Source organism: Elgaria multicarinata, chromosome 2 (assembly GCF_023053635.1).
Source record: "Elgaria multicarinata webbii isolate HBS135686 ecotype San Diego chromosome 2, rElgMul1.1.pri, whole genome shotgun sequence".
NCBI classification, from domain to species: Eukaryota; Metazoa; Chordata; class Lepidosauria; order Squamata; family Anguidae; genus Elgaria; species Elgaria multicarinata.
The window spans coordinates 131501386-131514377 of NC_086172.1; the positions used below are offsets into that span (position 1 = coordinate 131501386).

The window sequence follows — 12992 nt, forward strand, 5'->3', positions numbered from 1 at the left end:
TGTGCAAACTTAAGTTTCTGTTATTGGCTTGGAATTTACTAGTATTTGAACCTATGGCGAGTTTCCTTGCTGTTGTAAAAATTGGAATAATAACATTTCTAGTGATATAAAAGTAGAAAAGTCAAGAAAACACAGAAATTTGCGCTTAAGTTATTTGTATGACCATATGGTGGGTTGTTCTGTATTTCTCATACGTGAACAAGTTGTTCCATACTGTATTATCTGTCTTGCTCAAATGAACATTACCTTTCATTTAGAAGTGCATGCCAGGAGGACTATAAGTATATTTCTGTTCATATATAATGTTTTTATATACTTCTTTAAAAGCCACAATTTATGTATATTCCAGTTCTTGTATCTGCATCTTTTTTCCATTACAGGCAGAGAACTGGCTTTTAATACAGCTTTTGATAAAACAGGGAAGCAGCTATTGTATATTTCAGTTGATATATGAAATGGGATTATTTAAATTGCTTCATGACATGTTTACTCTTAACTAAAATACTAATTACTTTTCAGCAGATGTTCTAACAATCTTTTTTTTTAGTAATTTGAAAATCCCATACATCCCCCAAAGTGCTTCTTTTTTAAGTAAAGCTGCAATATTCTGCATATTTCACTGGAGGTGAACCCCATTGAAGGCACTGAGACTTAATTCTGAGTAAACAAACATAGGATTGCACTGTAAGTCTGACAATAGAATTTTTATATCTAGTTAGTATTTTTTGGCAAATTATAAAAAGTTCTATATAAAAAGGATTGTTGTCCTCACCATTATTCTAGTTTATTAATCAAGGTGTTCTGTTGATATAGTGAAAGCAGATAGTAAAATAAGTTCCCAAGAAGATTAGACAAAATTGACCTATTTACATTTGCTAAATCGAGACAATGAAGAGGGTGTTGGACTTTAAGGATCCTTTATATTTATACATTCAATAGTGTGGGAATTCCTTGAATATGCTGTAACCCTGTGCGGCAGGGACATATGTGTGAATTGCATAATCATATAGGCAGTTCTGATTGTGAGATCATGTTATTCATATATCCCCCCCTGCATTGTGGGATTGCACTGTGCTGTTGGATGTGCAGGTGAAGAACACCTTATGTTGTGGCTGTCAAAAATGGTCTGGTATAGAAAGGCACGGATTGAGAGACTAGCTCTGGTGCCGATAAAAGTGATTAAAATCTTTAATAATTCTCGTCTGTGTCCAGAATGCTCGACGTCTCGGATTAAAAATAATCCTTCCTCAGGAGCTGACGCTGGAAACCTTATTCTTATATGTTAAATATTTTCTGGAGCCTTTGTCCTTTTTGAGCGTTCGGCTGAACTGCCTCTAATTAAAGAATTCTAGCTCGTAGCTGCTCGTGGTATAGAAAGGATCTTTTTACTCGTGAATTATCTTTCCTTTAACATTGTTCCGAATTAATGTGGTAACTCTGTGAGTTAAATTCTGCCTGAAGCCTTATAAGACAAGAAAGGAGATTATGCTTTTCTCAGATGATAAGGCATGGGCATACTTGGGAATTTGACTTGCATATGAACATTTGAAAGTACAACACTAGCCTTGTAATTGACCTGTGCTTCATGTGTAAACTTGGAAGTTGGTTCTGGTATTTTGTCTAACACACATCTTCGATCTCAATGTGTGTCTCACGTCAAACAAGTATTTTATTGCTGAGGCATTATCTAGTCGACAGTCTCTATTCTAAAACCTCAGTTTTCTCTGCTGAAATGCTAAATGTCCCCAGACTATCCTTTCAAACCTATGAAATGTATTCCTAGTATCTGTACCCATGCTCAGCTCAATAGAGTATATGGATACACAGGTGGGTTAGAAGTGAACACGTCTCATAGCACAAAAGTACTCTACAAAGGAGGAAAGAAGCTCAAACTTCCCTGTACCAAAAATGAACTTGCAGTGCAATCCTATGCATGTTTCCTGTCCTCTGCTTGCTCTTCCATGTTCAGCGGGGCTTACTCCAAGGTTAGTCTACATAGGATTGAAGCCCCAGTTAAAAGTTCTGTAGTACAGTAAAGCATGTTCTTGCCAAGAAAAGGCTCTGCGACAGGATGATGAACATTTCAGTTAATGAATATTAGTGTTTGAAAAGATAACATGTACTTGTTGGTAGGATACGTGTCTCAGTGAAATGTTCTGTTTTAATGTTGTATTTCTCCACCCACCCCCCTCTGACAGTGCTACAGGGAACTGGGGGATAACTCTGCAGCTGCTCACTGGCTGAGTTTGGCTTCAGAACTGCCGGTTATCACAAAAGAGGTAGTGTTTGTCGTTCATGTATGAATACAATAATTCCCTTGCAGAGCAATCCAGTGGGGGGCTGGGCAAGGAGAAGTGGTGGCAGATGAACTGCCACCATCTCTGCCTTACCAGGCTGGTTCCTGCAGGGTGGAAGGTGGGTGGGCAGGAATTTTCCTCTTCCTCTCTTGGCCTTTCCCAGATTATTTTCTTTCTGTATGTTTCCTTCTCATTGCTCTCAATGGTGAGAAATAAAGCCTGCCCAGCTCCCGGGCTGACATATTCCAAATCCTCCTCATCCCCGGTTCCAGGGCACGTTGAGGTAATAGGAGGGTTTTGGATAGATTTTGCAGAGGAGCAATGGTGGTGGATCTTCACATCACCGCACGGCTTCCGAGGGCCAGGCCTTCTTTTGTGCCCAGACTCCCCTCTCCATGGACACCATATTATCATTAACAGTATGCAGCCTATTTCATAATTTATTTTTATCCTTTTTTCTGTTCAGACAACTTTCTAAAGCTACTTTGGAGCAATTTTAAGAACATAAGAAGGGCCATGCTGGATCAGACCAAGGGTCCATCTAGCCCAACACTCTGTTCACACAGTGGCCAAGCAGCTGTCACCCAGGGAACTACAAGCAGGTCACAGTGCATCTACAACCTCCCACCCATGTTCCCCAGCAACTGGTATATACAGACTTACTTCCCCTGATCCTGGAGGTAGTGCATAGCCAACAGGACTAGCAGTCATTGATAGCCTTCTCCTCCAGGAATTTATCCAACCCCCTTTTAAAGCCATTCAAATTGATCCTCACCACATCTTGTAGTGAATTCTATAATTTAACTATGCACTGTGTGAAGAAGCACTTCCTTTTATCTGTCCTGAATCTCCCACCAGTCAGCTTCATGGGATGACCCTGTGTTCTAGTATTATGGGAGAGGGAGAAAAATATCTTCCTAACCATATTCTCCACACCATGCATAATTTTGTACACCTTTATCAGGTCTCCCTTTAGCCTCCTTTTTCCAAGCTAAACAATCCCAGTTGTTATAATCTTCCCTCGGGGGAGATGTTTCAGTCCCTTGATAATTTTAGTTGCCCTTTTCTGCACTTTTTCCAGCTCTACTATATAACTTCTTAGGTGTGGTGACCAAAAGTACACACAGTATTCTAAGTGTGGTTGCACCATAGATTTGTATAAAGGCAGTATGTAACTAGAAGTTTTATTCTCAATTCCTTTTCTAATAATGGTATTTGCCTTCTTTACAGCTGCCACACACTGGGTTGACATTTTCATCAAATTGTCCCTCACAATCCCAAGATCTCTTTCTTGTTCCACCAGCTCAGGTCCCATCAAGTTATACTTGAAGTTGGGATTTTTTTTTGTCCCAACATGCATCACTTTACACTTGCTTACATTGAACTGCATCTGCCATTTGGATGCCCACTTGGAGAGATCCTTTTGGAGCTCCTTACAATCCCTTTGTGTTTTAACCACCTTAAATAATTTAGTGTCATTGGCAAACTTGGCCACTTCACTGCTCACTCCTACTTCCAGATCATTTCCTAAAATTTCTGAGCAGTTTTTAAATTAAAATCTCAGTTAACATTAAGGCAAAACCATTAAGAAAGAAACCTCATTTTTAATAACATGATAAACCTGAATATTCACACTTCTACATCCTAATCTGAGTGCTAAGTAATTTTGCAATGAATATGGAATTGGCTAGATTGATACAGAGATGAGATCTTCACAAGCCCTGTCAGGTGTTTACAAATTGGGAGAGTCATTCTAGGCTAAAATTCCTACACTCTATTTTGGGATCTTCTTTTCTTTTAGAAAGATCTATTGGGAAGGGGTGATGAGTTGCACACCATGGAGGATGATGTTTGCAGAAAAGTTAATTAAGGAACTGTAAATTCAAATCCCCACTTCTTGTTCTGGGGAGGCATTAGGGCCTGCAAATAGTCTTGATCCCCAGGAGAAAACAGCTGAGTATTCAGAAGAAAGGAGGCTGTGGAGTTTATTTTTCCTCTGCTGCTCAGCGAGGACATCTCTCCACTCCCTACAGCTCAGCTGGAGGCTAGTTGCCTTTTCCCTGCCACTCATCTATTTTCTAATGCTATGGAGAAAGGGTGTGTGGGGGAGAGATCATGAGGAAGGGGCAGAACCTGGCAAGGTGGATGGGAGGCACTGTGGGCCACAAGCTTCCTGCAACTTGTCTAGAGTCCCTGACTGCTTCAAATTCATAGAATCAGTCCACATTCAGTGCACACTCTTTCCATAACCTTAGGGTGATGGTTTCACTTTTAGGGAACAGACCCATAGATAGTGCAGTTTCAGCCGGTTTTCTCTGAGTGAAGGATGTATTCCTATGGGGAAAGAATATCTGTAGAGTCCATTGTCACTGTAATTTGAAAAACCTACACACATCACCAATGAACATGTGGAAATCTTGGGACTTGTAAATGGTAACTCATTGGCTTGGATCCAGAGAAGATTGATTGGTGCTCTGCAGGGCTTTCCTGACTCTTTCCCCACCATGACCACACCTTGCACCATCCCCAGAAGATCTTCTGGAGTGGGATGGGGCATGAGGGGCTATATAGCAGGACAGGGAAATTGGACGGATTTGGCAGAGCTGCTTAATGCAAGCAGAAGAGCTTTCCTGCTTGCAGAAGACATATGTGGATTCAAGCCAGTGTTAAAATTCAGTAATTTCAAAATCAAAATTTTATAAACAGTTGAAAACTGTATTCTACCAAACATTTTAAATTAGTGTTAAACAAGCATTGAAATTGACCACTTCTGACTAATAAATCTAAGCTTCAGTACCGGCCTTTTTGAACAATGGACAGAAACATAATATATGTTCCTATTCCTACACCTTCTCCTTCCTTGGAGGAGGCCTCATTAAATATATTTAAAACTGCTAATCTCTTTATATGATTTAAAAACAGCTTTGGGATCAGGCTCTCCAGACTTCAGTAATAGCTGGTGGTGTAACCCCCACCCCTCTCTCAAGCGGTTCCTTCTCTTATTCAAGCTCTAGCAGTGCCTGCCATTTCTGCAGCATTTCCAAAATCTAGCCTTTCCTTCCGCACTTTCGTTAATACCACTGCCATTTCTCTACAAGAGCACTGTGACCTCATCAGTGTGGCCCTTGCCTGCTGCTATCTTTCCCCTTTTCAGTCAGTTAAGAATGTGTTTGTTAACTCATCTGTTTCTTCCCTTGCTAATATCATATCTATATTCTTTGTGCTGGCTCCTTGTCACTCTTCATGAAGGATCCACCTATTTTGAAGGATCCACCTATCTTTCATTTCTCCACTCTCATTCCATACCACACAAGCTGCTCCATTGTTGCTCCCCTTTGCATTGCTTTCCCTCGGTTGTCTTTGTGCATTTTGCCATGCTGCTCCACCTGGAATTGCCTCTTCTGTTCATCAAGCTATCTCTCTCAAATCTCTCACTTCTTTAGTAAAGTCACTCAGATCTTGCTCCCACAGTTAACTGAGTTGGTCAGTATACTGGAGCAATCCAGTTTTGCTTTGAAACAGGAGTATTCTCAAATAATCCTATGAGTTGAACAGAACTATTTAACTGGACTTCGGACTACAAATGTACTGTTGGGTATTGTGCAGACCTAACATTGCTGCCACCTCCAGAGCAATATCAAGCACTGCACTTGCAAATCTGCTACTGGAAGCTGCCAAGTCTAGGGAAACCAGATGTCAAACGTAAGAATTCCAGTCTTTGAACAGGAAATTTCAGAGATCATTCAAAGGTTATATTCATCCATTCAGGCAAAAATCCCTGCCAAATTTGGCTAAGGGGGAGACATTTAGTTAACAAAACGTTTGGGGAAACAAGTCACACGCTTTGACTGATAATGTATCTAAAAGAAAAGCAGAATTGGGTGCCACACAGGAGATCTGATAGGGAACTTGCTATTTGTTTCTGGAAACTGCAAGAGGCAAAGTAACTTTTGCTATCATGCTGATGGAAAAACAGATATGGAATGGAAAGAAAAGCAGTTGCTTCTGGAATCAGTGCTAGCTAGTATATAAAGAGTTAAAATGTTTAAGGACAAATTCTCATTAAGTTGTTTTAATAAATCTGAACATAATCCTGGGACTGTCTTCTTGATGATCAATTGTAAGCTGCTCCGAGAGCCTTTTTGGCTGAGGTGTGGGATAAAAATACTCTAAATAAATAAATAATAAATATAATCCTTCAAAATAGATATAGCAGGGATCAAAGGAAAAATAAGCTTTCTATTCCATATATTATAAACAGTTTGAAGTAGAAGAATTTGACCATTCAGGGATTCTTGTTTTGTTTTGTGCTACAAGACTGAAGAAGAAGAAAGTACTGATCATCAGGATTGTATAATTTTGCAAATGGGTTTAGCCATAAACTCATTTTGTTTCTCTTCATTTCTCCAGGATGCAGAAGGCAACAGAGAAATAGAAGAGATGCAAGCAATTTCTGAAGACTAAGCAAGTTTAAATTCCCCATCCTGTATAACAGTTGTGTATGAGCAGTGACAATTCCATTGTAAACTATTTCACAATCATGATTACCATCAGCGGGCTTCATGAACAAGCCACAGAATGCAAAAAGCAAACCACAGTTTCAGCAGTCCTTTCTCAAAGATTTCAGCTGGCAATACCATAATGGTTAAAGAAATGTAATCCGGCTCTTCTCCCTTGTTAAATTAGATGGTCTGCTTAACTCCTATGCTTAACTGTTTTCAAAACAGAAGCTACCAGGTTGATTAGTATTCTTTTCATGCTTGTATTTTGAGTTTTGCATAATCACCAGTCAGACACTTACAGAACAGATTAACTACATCTCTTCCTATAATGAGATGGAGCCAACATGCTATTTCATATGTTGATCCTGTGTTCATAAAGTGTTATAAATTATTCTTGGGGAAAAGGGTGGTGCTAGATATGTATTATTCTTCCACATCACAAGATCTCACATTTTTTTATTTTATTTTCAGGTCAAAGCAGAACTGGGGAGATTTTTTTTGAAGTGCCCACACCCCATACCATTTCTCATTTAAAATCTCCCCCTAGTTACATGTTAGGTACATATAATACCAGTACGTTGTCTCCTACAGGGCAAATAGCAGCTGGGTTGGGTTGGAGGTAGGGGGTTAAATTAAGAAAATTGTTGGGGGAAAGCCTTAAACTTCCCCTCTCCCAGCACTGCAGCCCCAAGCCAAATCTCCTCCATGACTGCTTTGATTTTAAAAAATGAGAGATGTTGCTGATGAATGTGGTGTTTTATCTAATTTAAATTGAACACATGAGATAAATTGTGGATATTTTGGCAAATTGGTTTTCTTTACTGCTTAATCAGTGGACATGCAGCACCCTGTTTTCTGACTGCTAAAACTGTTCATTGGCTCTGTGTGCAGCACTCTGTACATAATGATGTATCAACAATTCATGAGTTTCGCCCACTTGCTGCTGCTGCTTTCTATCCAAATTACAAAATAGTCCAGGAATACCCCATTCCCAGGTTGTTTCCATGATATGCAAACCCAGACATTTGGGTTGCGTATTGCGAAACAACCTAGAGTTTTAACCCATGTTTTGTTATTGTGTTAAAATTCTGGGTTGTTTCTCCCTGGACAAATTAAAGTTCCAGGTTTGCACATGACAAAAACAACCTAGGAACAGGGCTGTTTTGTAATCTGGATACAAAGTGGCAGTGGATGTGAGGCAGCTGTTTGTCCTTGTGTGCCCCCATCAATTCATGGATTAAGCAGCCCACGAATTGTCTTCACATGTGAACCAGGTCAAATGTCTGATTCAAATATCTGTAAACACCACAAAGAGGGAAATGGTAACATCTACTATGCATGGTAGATAATACTCACTGTCTCTTTTTGTTCAAGATGATGGGGGTACTGTCTCTTTGAACTATGCTCATGGTTACTATCCATATGGAGATTGACAACATGGCATTAAGAGTACAAATTCAAACATTAATAATAATAAAAAAATAGTTCTCCTTCACTCCTTGACAAATAACTCAAAAAATTTTTTCCACCATAACAGTATTTGCATGGGCAAAGCATGTGGAATCCTACCCCTCATCAAAGGAACAAGGAGCACCCATCAACAAAACATCCATACACCTTAATGTTGAGGAACCAAATCACCTGCCTTCAATTTCTAAATGTGTTTTGAAAGAAACAACAATACTGCCAGAAAAGACAACTAAAATCTGTTAAAAGATTTTTATTTTATTTTTTAAAAAGAGGTTTTCTTCATCTCTCAGGCTTTGGCAGTATATGCCAATGTTGTTGTAATTGTCTTAAAATACATTCCTTCTCTGCATTTGTGAACATTGCCTGCCTACTCTAGAGTACGTGTAGGGTAATGTTCAGATGATGTTTCTCTAAAGAAATTAAGGGAGAAAAATTGCATGGGAAAATGCTTGCTTCAGAAAAAGAGGAGCCACATGTGTTTACTAGAGCTAGCATCATTTAATAAATTGAATTGTATCACACATATTTCATCTCTGAATAGGAGATAGAGTTAAATTACCATTCAATTTCATTCTGTTTGGGACCCAACAATCTTACTATTTCCCAAGGTGCAATTTTTTATGTGTGCTCTAATTTTTGCCAGGAACCCAAATGGGGTTTCTTGATATTTTTGAAAGCTAAATTTTATAGTACACTGTAGCTGGATTATTACAGTGAGCTTTAATAGAGACTGCCATGTTTGAACCGCCCAGAGAGCTTCAGCTATTGGGCAGTATAAAAATATAACAAATAAATAAATAAATAATGTTTGATGTTTCTCTAAAGAGATTAAGGAATTTATATTTGTGTGTAAAAGTCAAATTAATTCTCTTAAAGATGGGTATATTATCACAGTAGGATTACTTTAAAATTACAAAATACAAGATGGAAGAGGGATCAGTACTTTTTGTCCAGATGTTGTGTGTTTTTCCATTTTTATCCAAAACATTAAGACTCTCACCTCACTGCTAAATGCATTTCCAGGTAAGCAGTCTTATACCCTTAATTTGCCTGTACTCACAAGGAAGCATAGCTCTTTTATGATTGCAAAATCATAACTTGGAGTAGGCAGTGAGATTTTATTTGTATATGGTTTGTGTGAGAATATGCTGCTATCTTATAAATCAGTGGGGTAGCTCCTTACATATCCAAAGTAATTGCTATAATGTTCAGGAGAGGCTCCCTCAAATTAATTCAATCTGAAATGGAAGTTGCTTGGTATTTAAAGGTTTGCATAAGCATATTAATAATTCTTAAGCTGTTGAATAAATCCACACTGGCCCTGTTAAAGCTCTACTGTAAGAATATACAATAACAATACACCAAGTTCATTCATAATCCAAGCTCTAGTCCATACCATTGCATGCCACCATATTTGCTTTAATGATATGGATGCAGGACAAATTCTTGGTGTATCAAACTCTACATACTTCAGTTTGTACCATATTATAAGTATCTTCAGTTTGAAGACTCAAAAAGTAGGTTTATTGCAAGTTTCAATTCAAGTAAATTGATGGGGTCTCCAATTGCTGCTCTTGATTAACTATATTAAAGTACTAATACTAAAATGGTCTTTTATACAAAGTATTTCAATATTTAATGCAGGGTTTGCAAGAAGAAACCAATGGAGTTGAGGCAAGGAGAGTCTCATTTTGATTATACAACCCACTCACTGGGTTGTAGCAATGCTAGTCCTACTTAGACTAGATCCAGTGAAATGAATGGGACTTGCGTTAGATTAACATTGGATACCACCCTTTCTTAACCTAAAGAATCCATAACAAAATCTGGGGCCTGTTTGCAGAGAAGTGGCCTGTTCAAAAGAAATTGGCTGGCGTTACTAGTATTTCTTTAAGAATTCTAACAACAAGTCTTAAATTAAAGAGAGAGAAAAGAATTCTAAGAACTCAGTTTCGGGGCATAATCTTGTCATTCAACATTTGTGAAGATTGTTTTTCTGCTGTGACTTACGCAAATTAAAGTGTGTTTGTGTGTGTGTGTGTGTGTGTGTGTGTGTGTGTGTCCTTCTCTATTCCAAAACCTCTGGCTGAAATGCACATGTCGACTCTTGACATTTGTTTTGAATGATAATTTGACTGAGTTCCAAAACCAGTTTCACATTGTGAAAATCATTTACCCTAGCCCAGGCTGCTGAGAGAGATTACTTTAACTAGCATTAAAAAAAAATAGGGAAAAGTTAATATGATGTAGTTAACAATTAAAATGATGGGTTATAGGCTAGGGCTTTATAAACCCATTAAATAATCTGGCCCTGGTAAAAACATCCTCAATCTTCATCTGAAATAATAAATCAAGTACAGGGCCTGAGTACAGATATTCTCAAGTGTTCCTCAACCTTTCTGCAGACTACCTGAATACAGCTCAGCGGTCTGTAGATCACAGTTTAAGACCCTCTGATCTGACCCATTCAGAAGTCGTTATGTATCTGTAAAATTAAAAATGTGTTCAACTGCTCTGCACTCTTAAAGCATTTAGAGGAGACTGGGAACTGTAACTAAGGCTGCAATCCAATACTCATTTCCCCCAATAGTAAGCCCCAATGAACTCAATGGGACTTCATTCTTATAGACATGTATAGGATTGCCCTGTAATGACAGTTTGCTGTTTTTGCCACCTTTTGACATTCCACATGAATTCTTACGGATTGAGGACCTTGAGTGATATAATATTTTTTGTCATTATCCATTGACCAGTGTGCTTAAACTGTTTTCACGTATGATATCCTGAGACTGCACTGAGATTTTTAAAAAAATGCAAACACATTTATTTTAGTGTGGATGTTTGAATGAAATAATTATTAATCTAATCACGCTTTGGCAAATAAACTTGATTAAAATGGTACTGAGGTATAATGAAGAAAGGGACCTTTCAGTAACCTCGCATCATATCAATCTTTGGTTCAAGTTCAGGCAATGTACAAAATAGTGTAATATTCTGTGTAAAAATGCACTGTGTGGGTTAGTTTTAGGAGCTAGAGATCGGTGAGAGGGTAATGTGCTTGACCAAAGCATGTTCTTTAATATAACATAGCTAAAGGACAGGGTGGGCAGCTTATAGCCCACTGTCTGCGTTAAGTCACTCAGACCTTACTCTGGTAGTACGTCTCCTTCAGAAAAAATACCCCACGGGTGAATTGCAGCATGGGGCTTTGCAGGCTAGGAGGAAAAGGCCTTGTGTTGTTCTTCAGTGCTTGCCCCTAACTTAATGAATTAGTGAGGAAACTGCCCCAAATCCTTCCCCCCTCCTTTGTTCTGAATAGCTCTTGCTCAGAGGATTGCCTCTGATCACTAATACCATAGAATAGTGTGCTGAAAGCTCACAGCTTTTCTTTCTTTTTTTCCTGTAGCGCCCAATAGCCAAAGCTCTTTGGGCAGTTCACCAACAAATTCACGTCATGTTGTAATCAAGACAATATAAACTTGAGTGAGTTAGATGGTAAACCTGAGATCAGTATTATGGAGGGCAGTAGCCTTTGAGCAAGGATGATATTGAGGAGAGTTGGTCTTCTTTCTTTAGAAGGAGGTGCACTTCAGCACTCTTAGTGGAAATGAGAGGGGTGTGTGAATTTGTGTTTTAATTGCCCATATTTTGCTGACTGTGAATTAAAAGCTGAAAATCCTTTATGAGTGCACTGCAACCCCCCCTCCCCCAGAGGCACTGAAAAATCGTACGAGTGAGTGGTAGCTGAAAAGAGCACATTGTGTTACTGATGTTGGAAGACTTATTTTCAACATCTGTTACAGGGAACAAAATGCAGTTATATTGTCTTGCAACAGAACATATTGTCTGTATTTTTGTTTTTTAAAATCAAATAATATAAGAGATAATTGTAAAACTGAATAATTGACTTTAATGTCAGCTTTATTTGAAATAAAAGTGAAAACACTGTTTAATATCTAATGTAAGTTATGAAATTAAAATATCTATATTCTTTATGGCTATGGTTTTGGATTCAGACTTCCTCTCGTGGGGTGTTCCCTGCTGGAGGAGAGCAATTTTCACTTGTTCCATCCTTGCTTCTGCAACACCCTGTGTTTTCTGTAACGCGGCTCTAGACTGTTGGGGACTTATTCCTGTGATAATATAAACATCTAATGGTAACTTGGCTGAAGGGACAACCATTGAAATTGAAACAACCAATTCTTATTCCAGAGCTCATCTCATCTTTTCAAGAAGTGTATTCTGACTTTGAATGCATAATTATTGTCAGTGATATTGGTAACCCCAGCTAATAATGTGTTACTTAAAATGCCAGGATTTGCTTTAATAAAGGAGAAGGTTGCAGAAAGTCAAGGTTACAGTGCGTTGTTCAATGAATCATGGTACTAGTGCAGTACATTCACTAACTGTCTCCCTCAACTACTTACATACAAATAGGAAACATTAATAATACTTATTATGTATGAATGGTATAATTGGATGACATCCAATGTTGTGTGAGTGGACATCCCCTGCCTCCTCTTCCCCTGCACCCCTTTGGGCCCTTCACATCTGTTCCAGAGGGCCCTTGAACCCTCTGCAGCAGATTTGAGGGGTGGTGTACCTAGGAGGCTGTAGTGGTGTCTGTCTCATTAGTGGATGGACACAGGTGGATAAATCCCGTTCTAGTGGTTGCTGCCAGATGTATTTATTGCCTACCCAAACATTAAAGCTATTGATCCAT

The 12992-nt window shown here is 38.7% G+C and overlaps 1 protein-coding gene across 4 annotated transcripts in view; it reads left to right on the forward strand.

Annotated features, from left to right (window-relative positions):
• The window catches only part of RMDN3 (regulator of microtubule dynamics 3), a 43378-nt gene extending 30749 nt beyond the window's left edge, over positions 1 to 12629 (forward strand). The window contains exons 12-14 of one of the 4 annotated variants that reach the window (XR_010025076.1): positions 2199 to 2279; positions 6708 to 8461; positions 8495 to 12629. Coding sequence is in view for 3 of the 4 variants with exons in the window: in XM_063117731.1 (XP_062973801.1) it covers positions 2199 to 2279; positions 6708 to 6761 (135 nt within the window). In the remaining variant the exon portion in view is untranslated. Of the gene's footprint in view, positions 1 to 2198; positions 2280 to 6707 lie in introns of all 4 variants that reach the window. The other 3 variants (XM_063117731.1, XM_063117732.1, XM_063117730.1) reach the window with 3 other exon arrangements.
• The last annotated feature ends 363 nt before the right edge of the window (positions 12630 to 12992 follow it).